The 15594-nt window shown below is 41.1% G+C and overlaps 1 protein-coding gene across 2 annotated transcripts in view; it reads left to right on the top strand.

Moving 5' to 3' along the window:
- Positions 1-15594, top strand: part of MAP4K5 (mitogen-activated protein kinase kinase kinase kinase 5) — a 60138-nt gene that overhangs the window by 36518 nt on the left and 8026 nt on the right. Inside the window, exons 10-26 of one of the 2 annotated variants that reach the window (XM_021536073.3) lie at positions 1277-1339; positions 1831-1912; positions 2507-2623; positions 2763-2841; positions 3527-3585; positions 3999-4060; positions 7427-7469; positions 8002-8212; positions 8687-8784; positions 8879-8920; positions 9577-9661; positions 9932-10011; positions 11273-11333; positions 12226-12228; positions 12311-12425; positions 12535-12593; positions 13987-14090. In XM_021536073.3, the coding sequence (XP_021391748.2) occupies positions 1277-1339; positions 1831-1912; positions 2507-2623; positions 2763-2841; positions 3527-3585; positions 3999-4060; positions 7427-7469; positions 8002-8212; positions 8687-8784; positions 8879-8920; positions 9577-9661; positions 9932-10011; positions 11273-11333; positions 12226-12228; positions 12311-12425; positions 12535-12593; positions 13987-14090 (1363 nt within the window). Of the gene's footprint in view, positions 1-1276; positions 1340-1830; positions 1913-2506; positions 2624-2762; positions 2842-3526; positions 3586-3998; positions 4061-6484; positions 6530-7426; positions 7470-8001; positions 8213-8686; positions 8785-8878; positions 8921-9576; positions 9662-9931; positions 10012-11272; positions 12181-12225; positions 12229-12310; positions 12426-12534; positions 12594-13986; positions 14091-15594 lie in introns of those variants that run through there. The other variant, XM_077783873.1, reaches the window with a different exon arrangement.

Raw genomic sequence — 15594 nt, 5'->3', positions numbered from 1 at the left:
TCTGCTGAAGTCTTGCATTTGGAATGTGTCTGGGTTTGAACAGCCAGGTGTCTGCTGAGGAAGGCAGGAGCCTCCCCTGAAATGGAAAATGCAAACCTCCTCTCTCTGAATTATTACAGTTTTGAATTTAAGGGGCTCTCGGGCAAAGATATGGGAGTAGGAATAAGAGTTCTTTAATAAGAAAATTAAAAATACAAATGCAATAGTACAAAAAACCAGAAAACAAAGCAGTGCCAGAGTGAGAGCAGCCCTGTCCCCTGTGGGTCAGGGAGTGGCTCAGCCCCATCCCAGGGGGGCTCAGCCCTCCTGCAGTGCCAGCTGTGCTTCTGCTGGAGCAGGATCTGCACAAGGGGGGAGTTTTCCTTGGAGCTCCAGGGCTGGGGGAGATGGGCCTGGGCTCCTCTGGGAATGCAGGGGGAAGGAAGCTGCTCCTCTGGGAATGCAGGGGGAAGGAAGCTGCTCCTCTGGAATGCAGGGGGAAGAAAGCTGCTCCTCTGGGAATGCAGGGGGAAGGAAGCTGCTCCTCTGGGAATGCAGGGGGAAGGAAGCTGCTCCTCTGGAATGCAGGGGGCAAAGGCTGCTGTGCTGTTCCCAGGTCAGATTGGATCCAGGTAGGAATGTTTGGCCTCCCCTGGGCAGAGCATCTCCCCATGGATGATGGAATTTTCTCAGCCATGCAGGGACACTCAGTGGCCATGGACAGAAGATAATTAATAATTAATGGCCCATGGACAGCAGAGATCTCCTGGAGGGAGGATTGGCTGTGGGAGAGATAAAGAAACTGCCCAAAGAACAGCAGAGAGCTGCCCCAGCTCTCACAGATGGGGACAGAGCACACACCCACATTTCTGACCTAAGATAGGAGGGAAATTATAAGCAAAACCCTGAAGTTATTACATTTTTGGTGGCACCTGGCCTAGTGGAAGGTGTCCCTGCCCATGGCAGGGGGTTGGAACAAGGTGGGATTTAAGGTCCCTTCCAAGCCAAACCATTCTGGGATTCCAGAATCAAGAATCTAATGAAGAACAGGGACAGATTTTCTGCTGATGGGGAACCACTAGAGAAACCATACCCTAGTATTTAAGAGAATTAGGGCACTAAAAATATTTAAAGATAAAATCAACAGATTTCCTGTATCTCTCCTTTAACACAGTGCCATTCCAATCCTGTTTCACCAATACAATTCTCACCATAAAGTGTTAAAGTATTTAGATTTTAGAATGAAATTAATTGCTTTTTCAATCACTTTAGATCATTATTCTTTCTTTCCCTTTAGGGCTTTGTTTTTAATGTCAAAAAGTAATTTTCAACCACCAAAGCTAAAGGAAAAAGCAAAATGGTAGGTGGAGCTCCTTCCTTTGATCCATATTTTATCGGAATTACAGGATCCTTAAGATCCCTTGCAACCCAAACCATTCTAAGATTTTATAGAGAAAGGGAGAAAAAATATTTGTTATTATTGAAGAAGAGACCCTTCTTTGGTGCTCTTTGTATGTTCTAGAAGACAAATCTATCCTTTCCCTTTAATTCCTGTCGTGGGGCACTTGCCCCTGTCGTTAGGACAGGTAATGGTTTAATCCTTTCCTGCTTTCTTTACCCTGTGAGAAATTCCTGGTGTCATTCTTGGCTTGTTTTCTGTACCAAAATGTTTTCTGTGCAAGTTTCATGAATCAAATGTGCTTTTTCCTTATTTTGTTAATTTGGAAATGTAATTATTCAAAACTGATGTGAGATGGCTGCACAATATTTTACTTTATCACACCCTCTTGTAATCTGCTTAAAATCAATAATAGCTTGAAAAATTCAACATAAACTCTCTTTTTCTTCAAGGTCAGCAACATTCCATAATTTTGTCAAAATAGCACTTACGAAAAATCCAAAGAAGAGACCAACAGCAGACAGACTTCTCTCTGTAAGTGATTTGGGACCTTTGGTGACCTCAGGAAGGGACCTTTGCTTCAAAATGAGGAACAAATTAGTAGGAAACCAAAGGGAAACCATTTACTTTACTCTTATAACTCAGGTGGTGAAATCTGAAGGGAAAACAGGTAGATCAGCTGTTAGCAAGTGGATTTTGTTCAGTATTTTTACACAGTTTTTACAGTTTTTGGCCAAGAAATTGGCTTCATGTTCTTAACCTTGGCCTTCCTACAAGTGGCTGCCTTGGCCTTGCTGATGTGTAGAAGTTGGACTTTCCTAACTCCCAAAAATTTCAGCATCTCCTGATGTATCTGTGCTTTCCCAAGCTCTGAACAACTGCTGTAAAAAATGAAGTTCAAGTGTAATTATTTGTTTGACTCAAGTTTAATTTGCAAGTGGCCCAGAATGTGGTGTTTCCATATTGATGTTCTGAGAAAATCCAGCAGTGAGGAGTCACTAAAACAACAGTGAGCTTCCAGAAAGCACAGAAAAAAAATCAGTAACTCTACTGAATGTTTATTACTGAAAGTTAGCTATTAATTGCATATTAAAACTTCTTTTTTTGTGGTTTTTCCTGTGGTTACAGCACAGCTTTGTAGGGCAGCCTGGTCTCTCCAGGTCTTTAGCAGTTGAGCTGTTGGACAAAGTCAACAACCCCGAGAACCACACCCACTACGGGGAAGTCGACGATGACGATTTTGAGGTGAGAACATCTTTTTTATTCTCTGCTTTTTGTTCAAACTGGCACTTCCAATGGCCTTGCTTTGCTTTGGGGATTTAAAACTGCAAAAAACTAAACTAAAAAAACCCCTAAAACTCACCTGTCCCTGCCATCCCTGCAGCCTCACTCCGTGATCCGCCACACCATCCGCTCCACCAACAGGAACATCCGGGCAGAGAGAACAGCATCAGAGATCAACTGTGAGTGCTCTGATGGACGGAAATGTGCTTTTAGATCTACAATAATTTGGAGTAATTATTGTTGAAGATTGCTTCTTCTCCAGGGTTTGCTTCCCCTTTTTTGGGGGGTGATTTGACTGTGGTGTCGTTTCCCAAAAATCTCTTTTCATTTGGGAAGCAAATTCTGGAGAAGCAGCATGTGAATCTTCAACAATAATTATTCAAAACTAAAATTAATAAACTACTCTGATAGTAGTTTATTTAATTAGTTTATTTATTTACTTTTACTATTTAGTTTATTTACTCTGATGGATGTAAGCTGAAATGCTGAGGGTAGAAATGGTTTCATCTGCAGGTTTGATCAAAAGCCTTTGGTAGCAGCAATACTGGCAGCTCCATCACACTCTGGGAAATTTGCTTGTGAAGAGCCTTTTCCTCCTCTTTCACATGCATTTCAAAGTGACAAGTGGTTAAATAGTTACATTTTTGTGACTCAGTATTTGCTTTTGGCCTTTCTTGTGGGTTTCATATTTGCAAATTCAAGCACTCAAACAATGAGGCTGGTAGTGAAGTGCTGCTCATTTGAGAGGCAAATTCAGAGTTGTGTACACAATATTTACATCTGTTCTTACCTGCATTTCACTGCACTGAAAGGATCCCAGGGCAAGATTGTGTGTATTAATTATGAAATTATTCTATTTTGTAGTTGATAAGCTGCAGTTTGAGCCCCCTCTACGGAAAGAAACAGAAGCTCGGGATGAAATGGTAAGGGCAAGTTTGGTATAAATAAAATAAGTTTTATTTATTAAAGCCACAGAATCTTCAATATTTTCTGGTTCAACCCTTATCAACTTGCTGGAAAAACATTTTTAAAGTTCCCTAAATGACCTTTACTGGATTTTTCACCATCAGTTTTTGTTTTCCTGTTACTTATTGCTGCTTGATCTGGACATTACACCATTTCCAGGTGCTGCTTTTAACTTTGAGAAGAAAATAGGTTATCAATAATTGCTTTATAGATAGTAAGATGTTATTTCTCTTTGAAATTTAATTTTATTGCTTGTGGATTTTTCTAAGGCTAGGGGATCCCTCAGGCCTCTTTGTGTGTGGTGGATATGGTAATTTAAGATACTTTAGTTTGATGGGGGGAAATAAAATCACAATTTCTGCATCTTCAGGTTGTGGCAGCTGGCAGTGACTTTTCTTCACATTGGAATCCTTTTGTTGATGGAAGCAACAAGTAAGTACAGATAAAACCAACTTTTATTTTTGTGACTTATTATGAAAGTGAAAGAAAAATTAGTTATGTTAGAAAAATCAAACCATAAGCCCTGATCCACTTGCATATTGCTAAATTAAGGAGATGTTACTCAGTGTGCAGCCCTCCTTCAATTCTCTTGCAGAGTGACTTTTAATCTCTTTTAACCACCACCAGTAGCTTGTTTTAAGTTTGTAGGTGGGAAGTGAAGTGCAAATGCATGGCCAGGACAGTGACATAACACAGCCACAGTGAATTTCCTGCAGCAGAGCTGAGTTCAGGATCCTGCTCTGGCCTCACACTTCTCTACTGAGCTGTGGCTGTGGTCGTGGCATCCTGTGACGAAACCTGAGCACAGCCCTGAACTCCAGAAAGGGAAGGAGAAACCAGTTCTGAATGTTGAGTTTTACCAAGCTCAATAACACTGCACCACTCCTGCAGCTGTGGGGTAATTTATAACCCAGCCATGGAGTGTTTTGGGGTGAAATGTTGTGGGGAAAGATGTGTTTGTAGCTGCTTTCCCTGGGATAAAGCAGGCCTGAAGTACAGGAGCACAACTCTCTCCAAGTTAGGACTGATTTTTTTAGAGGTGTACCTTCCTTTTGCTGCTAAAAAGTGGATTCTGCCTTTAAAGGATTTGCAGTCAGGAGTGTGGAGGTTCAGACGTAGGCAAAGATGATATCTGGGCTCAGATCATTGCTCAGCTCAAAGAGCCTGTTTCCCATCTTTATTTGGAACTCAGCAGCAGACAGTGAATTTCTCTGGCTTTTTTTCCTGCAGATGAAAGTCTTGCATAAGCTGTCAGCTGACATTACAGCCCCCTGGAAAGCTGGGGGAGACTGCCAGCATTTGAGCCTTTTTAAGCATCCTGGTTTTCCTGCTCCCAGTCTCGTCGGATCAGGAGTTTGGGGGCTCTGGGACTGAATTTTGGGGGGGCTCTGGCTCTCCCCTGCCTGGTTCCCTCCCCTCCCTGTGCTCTGGGTTTGTCTGTGTGACCCTGCTGAGCTGTGCAGTGAAGCCTTGCTGGGAGCGCTGGGTTTTCTGCAGCCAGCTGCAGTCTGTGGGCTCCAGGAGCAGGGAGAGAAGCTCCTCCTGGCACAGGGACTCAGGGGTTTGATCCTGTCCTGTGGCTTTGTCTGTGCTGAAGCTGCAGCAAACATTCCCAGGGCTGTAAATCAATGGATAGGTACAGATTCATTGGCAAGGAGGGCAGGGACAGCAGTCCTGGATGCTGGATCTGAGCTGCTCTCTTGGAAACCACTTCCAGTTGGAAAGATAAACAGGAAATGCATAACTCCTCTGTCCCAGCAGTTGTGAGTAATCCCTGGGATGTGCAGAGAGGATGTGTGCTTGGGGCTCCTTGCTTTTCATGCCCTTTGGCTTTTTTCAGAGTGGATGCTGAGGGATATCTTTGATTGAGGAATTATTTGACTGGAAATGGGAGCAGCAGAATGTGTACCTGGTGATTGAACTGCTTCCTTCTATTTTTAAATTACTTTTGTAAAAATGTCCTGCTTTGTGGAGGTGTTCCTTTATTGATGTTTTCACAGAATCACAGAAAGGTTTGGGTTGGAAGGGACCTTAAGACCCATCCAATTCCACCTCCTACCATGGGCAGGGACCTTCCACCATCCCAGGCTGCTCCAAGCCCTGTCCAGCCTGGCCTTGGGCACTTCCAGGGATCCAGGGGCAGCCACAGCTGCTCTGGGCATCAAGAACCTTTCAAAAATAAAGACTTTTTCTCCTTTAAATTTTTTTATCATTCCTATTGGCAACTGTCTGCTGCTTTCCCTCAGAAGTGACTTGCAGGGATATTTCACATTAATCCAAATTTGGCTGGGTTTTCCTGGTCATTGCCCTTTAAAGACACAGCCTGAAAATTGCCATTTTGCAAAATTTTATCAGGGTGGTTTTTTTTTTTTTTTTATTTAAAGGTTATATTTTCAGTGCTGCTTTGATCCTCTAGTCACAAGTTTTGTTTTTTTTTTTTGTCCCTGGAGTAGCTTTGAAACAAAAATCCTCACTGTAGAGGGAAACAATCTGGGTCTTTTGTGCATATGTATAAATAAGGAAACTTCCCTTTAAAGGCTTTTCTTCATTTGGCTCCCAGTAACTTCCTCTGCTCTTTTTCTCTCTTTTTATATTGTACTGTTGTTAGACATTTCAACAATATTTGAATTCCAGGTAGGGAAGTGAAAACTGATGATGTGGAGGACAGATCCAGTGATTTTTAGGGGATAAGGAGAAGCACAGGACCTTAGAGAATGGAACTTAGTGCAGAGAATTATTTGTTTTGGAAAGGGCTGGGAGATGCTTGTTGTGAAACTCAGTGACATCAGGGATGGGTTGAGTTGCACGTGTCGACCTCAGAGCTGAGCTCTTAATTTTATAAACATTCTGCCTTAGGGGACTGCTCACAAAATTTGGAGATGGGAGTGAAGATGTTGAAGAGTGAGTGGATCTCCTTCCTGTACACTTGCTCTGCTGCAAAGCCTCTTCCCTCAAAATGCTGCAGGAGGCTTTGCCACTCGCCCACTGAGGGCTGGCTGCTCTCTTGGCTCCTTCCCTGATCCTCAGGAGAAATCCCAAAGCTCTGCTTCCTCCCCTGCTCTCCTTCCTGAGTTATCTGAGTCCCTGTGGAAGTGCCTGACACATAAAAGCAGATTTTATGGTGATGAATCCATGAGCAAGGCCTGGCTGTGGCAGGATGATCCTGCAAAGCTCGAGTGTCCCAATGTTTGTCTGATCCCAAAGCAAGGCTGCATACTGGAATCCCAGAATCCCAGAATGGTTTGGTTGGAAGGGACATTAAAAATCATCTTGTTCCATCCCCTGCCATGGGCAGGGACACATTCCACTATCCCAGGTTGTTCCAAACCCTGTTCAGCCTGGCCTTGGGCACTTCCAGGGATCCAGGGCAGCCCCAGCTTCTCTGGGCACCCTGTGCCAGGGCTTCCCACCCTCACAGGGAAGATTTTCTTCCTAATATCTCACTTAAATCTACCCTTTTCCAGCTTAAAAGCATTCCCCCTTGTCCTATCACTCCAGGTCCTTGTGTAAAGTCCCTCCAGCCTGAGATCCAGTCCCTGAATTGATTTACAAACTTCAAATATCCTTCCCTGCAGATTGCTCTGTAACATTGGTATTTATGAATAAACAGGAGTTTATTAAAAACCAACACTTCTAACGAGATTAATGAGCTTCTCCCCTGCTCTTGCATTTCTGGTTTAACCCTGTGTGTGCAAAGCTCTGCTCTGCCTTTCCTGTGCCTCTGGTTCATCTTATGTCCAGTCCTCAAGGAGTTCTGGGTTAGGTTTAACTCACACAACTCTGCCCTTCTCATTGCAGATCAACACTAAAGCGAGCTGGGCCACCCCCACTGCCTCCCAAGGTGAGAAATGTGGGATTTAAGGGATGCAGCCAGACTGGGATGGCCTCTTGTTCTGCATTCTGCCTGTGATCCTCCATCAGAGAGGAAGCTCTGAAATTTTTCTGCTCTCAGATGTTTATAGAGCCACAGATCTCCTGAGCTGGGAGAGATCCACAGGGATCAGCCAGTGCAGCTCCTGGCTCTGCACAAACCCCCAACAATCCCACCCTGGGCATCCCTGGCACTCCTGGAGCTCTGGCAGCCTCAGGCTGTGCCCATTCCCTGGGGAGCCTGGGCAGTGCCAGCACCTCTGGGGGAAGAAACTTTCCTGAAATCCTCCCTGGCACAGCTCCAGCCCTTCCCTCAGGTCCTGTCCATGCTCACCAGGGAGCTTTTTGTCTTTCTTATATTGTGGTGCCCAAAATCACACATTTCAAAAGCTGATATATTTTTTTTGTAGCAGCAGTCTGACTGAAATTCAGCTTGTCTGATGTTTGTTCTTCCCAGCTGCCATTCCCAGTTCCTCACATTTCCCCTCTTTGGTTCCTTGCAGCCGAGGATGAACAGTTACCCCGAGGAGAACCTCCCTGATGACAACAGATGCCAGACCATAAAACACTTCCCAGAGTCCCAGAGCAGAGCCCCAGCAGCCCACAGGAGACAGAGCATCCCAGTTTGTGGGCCCCAGGCAGATTCCTGCCCCGTGGGGATGACCAGCAGCATCAGCAGCCCTGGACTGCTCACAGCCAGATACAGCGACCTGGGTAAATGCCTCACCTGTCCTAAAGCTGCCTGGCACCTTGGAAAAGGAATGGCTTCCAGAGCCAGCTGTTCCCAGTAGATAATAGCTTCAAACAAGCTGGTCACGAGGTGAAGTTCTCCTTTTTCCATGTGTGGTTCTTACTAGAGCCATGGTGGGAATGTTCTTCCCAAAACAAGGACACCCAGCCAGTCAGTGCCATTACTGTGTTGCCTGCAGGAAAAGGAGAAAAACAGTGATTGTGTGGGGAGGACCTTGCCACAGCTTTGTTCCCAGTGGGATTTGTCCCAGGGACTGTTTGGATAACAGAAATTGGGCAGCTGAGCGTGGACACTGTGCTGGGAAGGGTTCAACTCTCTGAGATGTGGCTGTGCAATGTCAGAGCTCACTCCTCCCATGCAGCTCAGCGCAGGGGAGAAGAGATTTTCTATTTCACTGTGTCAAATAAGCTGCAAACCATGTCTGGGCTCCTTTTCAGGCAATGGGAATGGGATGCTGAAACACATTGAGGAGAATGCAGAAGGACCTGGACAAATCCCTCAGCTGCCACGGAAAAAGGAGAAGAGAGATTTCCCTGTAGGTATTGGGACTCTGGGACTGATGTCACTGTCGTGTCCTCAAGCTGAGCAGTGCACAGGAGGGGTTTTATGATCTTTCTTTCTTCCCACAGAAACCAGCAATCAATGGTTTGCCTCCGACTCCGAAGGTGCTGGTAAGAAATCCATGTGCACTGGGAATTCTGGAAACCTCTCTCTGGTGTGGAACGAGGCACCAGCTCACTTGGGGGATTTTCTGCACCTCATAGCCAGTTCCTTCTCCAGTGCTGAATCCACAAGATTTGTTTCCACTTTTTAAAACCTTCCTGTCACTGTTCATTCAGGATGTGAAGGGTTGGAGGCTTCTCTGGCTCCCTGAGTTGTGATCTCCAGTGGCAGCCCCAAAAAGGTTGAATGATGACAGGGTTTTGCCTTTTCTCCCTTCTTGTCATGTTATGAGCACACAGTATTCATATGTTTTATATTCAGTAAATAATAATCAATTTTCAGATAATACAGAATAATTCAGATTGGAAAAGCCTTCTAAGATCACCGAGTCCAACCATTCCCCCAGCACTGCCAAGGCCACCACTGAGCCATGTCCCCAGTGTCACATCCACAGGGAATGAAATCCCTCCAGGGTGTATTTTTCTTACCCAGTAGGTGCCTAAAGTTGTTAATGCCATTTTGAGCCCTCTTTGCATTTTTGAATGTCCATTAATTCAAATTAAAAGGTGTGAAAGGCAGTGTGTGCTCAGTGTGTGTGAGTGGCCAGGAAATCAACTCTTCACACTCTAAATTTGTTTCAGGTTTCAGTTTTGGTGTCTTTCAGATGGGAGCTTGTTTTTCCAAAGTCTTTGATGGTTGTCCTTTGAAGATTAATTGTGCAACTTCGTGGATACACCCAGATACTAAAGGTGAAGTTATGTTAGGTTTGGTGTTGGGCTTGGGAAAGAAAACAATTCATTATATTAGGTTTGCATTTGAAACTTCCCAAAGTGGGAAGAGAATAAATAAGGGATTATTATTATATATATATTATATTATTATAAATTATATTATATTATGATATGCTATATTATAATTATATGTAATATTATTCTACATTATTATATATTATATATTACTAATATTATATATAATTTATATTATATAAATTAATATAATCAATTATTTTGATTTTTCAGATCAGTACATCATCTTTGGCACAGAAGAAGGGATCTACACTCTGAATTTGAATGAACTTCATGAAGCAACCATGGAACAGGTGAGTTCTGGAGGGTTGAACACACAGAACAGATTTGGGAATATTATGGAACAATACAGTTTGGCCCTGGAGGGAGAAGGTGGATACCAGGCTCTGGGGCTTAAATGATTCCCATCAAAGCCAATAAGGAAAACCTGAAACTTATTTTTGTTCCCTGACCTACCTGTATTTTTTGGTTGCTGCTTGTTAAATCTTCCATCTCCTTGGAGAACAATTCCCTGCCCCTTCTCCCTCCATCCCATCCCCACTAGATGGCACATTGCAGCTCCTTGGATGCAAAGCCCTCAGTCCTTTAATTCACCTGCTCTTCTTATCCTCAGTAAGTTTTCCTGGGCTTTCCAACCCTTTCCAAAACCATTTCATGCAGTCACGGTCTTAAATCTGGTGTTTCAGAGTCAGCATGTTATTAGAATCTCATTCCTTGTGTGTTTTCCTGAATTATTTCATCTGACTGTCTTCTCTGGGCTTTTCCACGTGCTTTTTTATGTCCCAGTGAAAGGCTGGCTGTGCCAGTGGTGGGTAGAGAGAACATTCAGTGCACTTCAAAGTTTCCTTTTCCATGAGAGCATTCCCAGCTGGCAGAGGTCAGGTGTGACCACCTGAAACCCCACAGGCTTCTGCCACACCACTTGTTCCCACATTTCCTTTTATCCATTTGCTGCTTTCTCATCTCCAAATGCACATTCTGAACTGCTTCTCTAAATTTTAATTCGGGTTGCATCTTCCAGAGTGCTTCCTGTCTGCCCCAGGTTAATATCTCCCAGTTCCAGGAGGATCTTTTTTATTCCATTTGTAGTTTTTCAGTGGAAACACTGAATAAACCCAAAGATATTCTATTAAACAAAAGATTGCTGGGAGATACTCAGGGTTTGTGTCCAACCAGTTGGATCTGTTCTTTCCACACTTTCTCCTACACCTATATTCTTACTTTGCACATGGGAGTGGCACATGGGACAAAGTGTTCTGGAATCATGGAATGGTTTGGGATGGAAGGGGACTTAAATCCCATCCAGTTCCACCCCTGCCATGGGCAGGAACATCTTCCACTATCCCAGGCTGCCCCAAGCCTGGCTTTGGACACTTATTCCAATATTCCGTGGTCTGTCTGTGCAGGGCTAAGTAAGGATCCAAAACAGGGAATAAATAGGAAGATGGCATTTTCTCCAGTGTGGATCCTTGCAGGAATGGTGAAATGGAGAAAATCCCAGCTAAAGATTCCAGTAGGTTTCTATTAATATAATTATTTCCTTTCTTTCCCCAGTTATTTCCTCGAAAGTGCACCTGGCTGTACGTTATCAACAACACCTTGATGTCCCTGTCAGGTGAGTGCCAATACAAGGAAATTATTACAGCTAGAAATAAACAGGAACGTTTAAAGTCATGGTTGAGTGCAGTGTATGTGCTCACCTGGAGAGGAGAAGCTCCAGGAGAGCTCAGAGCCCCTGGCAGGGCCTGGAGGGGCTCCAGGAGAGCTGGAGAGGGGCTGGGGACAAGGATGGAGGGACAGGACCCAGGGAATGGCTCCCACTGCCAGAGGGCAGGGATGGGTGGGAGATTGGGAATTGGGAATTCCTGGCTGGGCTGGAGTTGCCAGAGCAGCTGTGGCTGCCCCTGGATCCCTGGAGGTGCCCAAGGCCAGGCTGGACATTGGGGCTGGAGCTGCCTGGGACAGTGGGAGGTATCCCTGCCATGGCAGGGGTGGCACTGGGTGGGATTTCAGGTCCCTTCCAGTCCAAACCACTCTGGGATTCCATGGTTCTAAAACAAAACCTGAGTCCCTTTGAAGCAGAACGAGGTGGTTTTCAAGTACTGCTGCCTGGGCAATCAGTTGTCCTGGAATAGAACATTCCAGACAGGAATGAGGCACTGTGCCATGGAGGCTGAGGGTGGGACTATGCTTTTAAACATGCAGGATTTATGTAGCACTTGTCTTGGTTTGTCAATGAGAAAATATTTTAAAATATTTTAAAATATAATTTATAATGATTTATTTACTATATTATTATATACTATATAATATTGTAGATATACTATACACTATATATTATTTATTTATTATAATTACTGTTGTTTTGTAATTACAGCCTTTAAAAATGTTTGTATAAAACTAACTGTAATGAAATGAGTTCTGATCTTCTCTATATTCATTATTATTTTTATCTTGGTTTGTTTTTCTTCATATCTGGACTTGACCTACCTGACGCCTGTTTGCAGAAGGTAATTTTTGCATTTTCCTGAACATTGCAGTTCTATGCTGGAGGAGTGGCTGAGATGTCAAGTGTGCTTTTCTCTCTTACAGGGAAAACATTCCAGCTCTACTCCCATAATTTAATAGCTTTGTTTGAACAAGCCAAAAAAACAGGATTAGCTGCTCATATTCAAACCCACAGATTTCCTGACAAAATACTACCAAGGTACAAACTTCCACTGGAATTAGCCATAAATTGTGTTGGTGATGTTGAGTTTGTGTGTGAAGGGCCTGACATCTGTTATTGATGCATTTTTTGGTGATTATTATTCCAGGAAATTTGCCTTAACAACCAAGATCCCTGACACAAAAGGATGCCACAAATGCTGTATAGGTGAGCAGACAAATCCAGCTTTGCCATTTATTGCCCTGCCCTTTGTCCTTGGATGTGGCATGCCTGAAATAATTTCTTATTAATAAACTTAAAGAGTTCTTTGTTCAGAAAAAAGGCTGAGGGAATTGGGGTAGTTCAGCCTGGAGATATTCCAGAGTGACCTAATAATTGGGGCATTTCAGTGCCTGAAGGAACTGCAGGAAAGATGGAGAGGAAATGTTGCCAAGGGATGGAGTGCCAGGCCAAGGGGGAATGGTAAAATGGGATTTTGGGATGAAATCCCTCCCAGACCTGTGGCACATCCCAAACAGACTTTCTGCTTTCTCACCTTGACTCAAAGTGTGACCCAGGTCCAACCTGTAGTGAGGAAAATCTGAATATTTTCCACCAGGAAAGGATCAGTAGGAATAAAAATTTTGGCAACCTGCAGAGGGCAGAGCCTTAAAGTGAAGTTTGAAGGGCACAGGAAGAGTTAAAGCTTGAGAAGTGGTGGATTTGTTCTTTCCTTTCCTTGGTGCTGTTTGTAAGCAGAATCTTGGAATTATCAAAGCTGGAAAAGCCCTCTGAGATCATCCATCCATTCCCTCAGCCCAGCACTGTGCCACTGTGCCCAAGTGGCACATCTGTAGATGTACCTTTGCACCCCTAAAATAGAAATAGAAATATTGTAAATATAAATATTAAATACAAATATTAAGCCTATAATGTATATTATATATTAAACTATAGAAATATTATAAAAATATAGATATATTTGTATTAATAGTTATACATAAATATTATATGATAGGTATATATAAATATTCTAGATACCAATCTTATAAATATAGCTATCAATATAAAGCTGCACGCTTGGAAATCCTGTTCAGCTCATCTAAAGTGCCCACAACAACCACATTTACAAATAATTCCTGAAATCAGGCAGCTCCTGTGTCCAGCTGAGCTTAAAAAACCAGCCCCAGACCCTGTCTCATGTGTTTCATGAGCTGTCAGAGCTCCCCAGGAGTTTCCCACCTTCCCTGCCTGGGAATTTATCCCAATCCCAGCCTGACCCCACAGCCCCACTGCAGCTTTTCCACCCACTCAGCCTCTGGACTGGGACTCAGGAATGCAACTGGTTGTTAATTCAAGCTGTAATTGAATTTATCTGGAATGTGGCACAATGTTGATACACTGTGGATGTTGGAATGGGAAGCCAGAAGGCAACAAGTGGGAAACTGATGGCACAAAATGGGCTTTAAGGTCTCTTCCAAGCCTAATCATGCCATTATATTGTTTATAGTGCTGTTTCTTAACTTGGTTTTTGTGGTTTGTTTTTTTTTTCAAGTATGAATTGAACTTGCAGGGCTTTAAAATCACTGATTTCTGTTTTTTTTTTTTTAATTTTCTGTAGTACGAAATCCATACACAGGCCACAAGTACCTGTGTGGTGCACTGCAGTCAGGAATTGTTCTGCTCCAGTGGTATGAGCCAATGCAGAAATTCATGTTGATAAAGGTAAGCATTTCCTTTGAGTTAAATAATTACACAGTTGCTGAAAGAACCTTTGCAGAGTTTGGGGTGGAAAGTGCACCCCGGGCTGGTGCCTGGGTGGGTTGTGAGCACTTGAAAATCTGGCTGGACACATTTTGACTCAGCAAATCTGTGACTGAAGTAATTTCAGTAATATAAAACTCATTGAAATGCTGGGGCAAGCCCAGCACTGGCAATAACAGACCACGATCCACCCCTGCCCAGCTTCAAAAGCAGTGAAAATTCAGTATTACTGAATTTATATAAATACTGTATATTTATAAATATAGAATAATACACAATAATACAGTAATATACAATACACAATATATACAGAATTTATGCTATGTATACAGACTAGAAAGACAATTTATAAATATAGAGTAATACACAATAATACAGTAATATACAATACACAAGATATACAGAATTTATGCTATGTATACAGAGTAGAAATAGACAATTTATTAATATACAATAATATGGTAATACACAATACTATTTATAAATATAAATATTGATGAGTATGTATAAATACACAAGAGTATACTCTGTGTGCTTGTATATTTACAAATTTAGTCTATTTAATTACATAATAATATAATGTTCATATAAATACATTTTCTGTTTTATATATTTTATGAAATATAAATAAATGTATTTATAAATAAATAATATGTAGTATATAATGTCTATTATAAATACTATATAATTAAATTACTAATTTTATTAGTATTTTGTATATTTTAATATAACCATATTTGCTATAAATATAACAATTTTCCTCTATTTTTATGAAATATAAATAAATCTATGTTATATATTATATAGTATATATATAAATATATAAGTGTAATATAATATAGAATTAATCTATTAAATAGATTTTATTAAATAGACTTGTGTATTTTATTGGTTTTAATATAATTAACTTTTTATTGATATAGAATAGAATAGAATAGAATAGAATAGAATAGAATACTTAATATATAGTATTATGTTGTATAATATAATATAATATAATATAATATAATATAATATAATATAATTAATATAATATAAATATAATATAATATAATATAATATAATATAATATAATATAATATAATATAATAATATATATAATATAATACAATACAATATAATATAATACATAATATATAGTATTATGTTGTATAATAATAGTATTATATTATTATATATATTGTATTGTGTTTATTAGATATTATATATATAATATAATACAATACAATATAATATAATACATAATAGATAGTATTATGTTGTATAATAATAGTATTATATTATTATATATATTGTATTGTGTTTATTATATATTATATTATATTATATTATATTATATTATATTATATTATATTATATTATATTACATTATATTATATTATATTACATTATATTATATTACATTATATTACATTATATTATATTATATTACATTACATTATATTACATTATATTATATTACATT

Source organism: Lonchura striata, chromosome 6 (genome assembly GCF_046129695.1).
Source record: "Lonchura striata isolate bLonStr1 chromosome 6, bLonStr1.mat, whole genome shotgun sequence".
Lineage (NCBI taxonomy): Eukaryota > Metazoa > Chordata > Aves > Passeriformes > Estrildidae > Lonchura > Lonchura striata.
The sequence above is the reverse complement of the archived record's forward strand: the minus strand, read 5'-3'. Positions and strand labels throughout refer to the sequence as shown.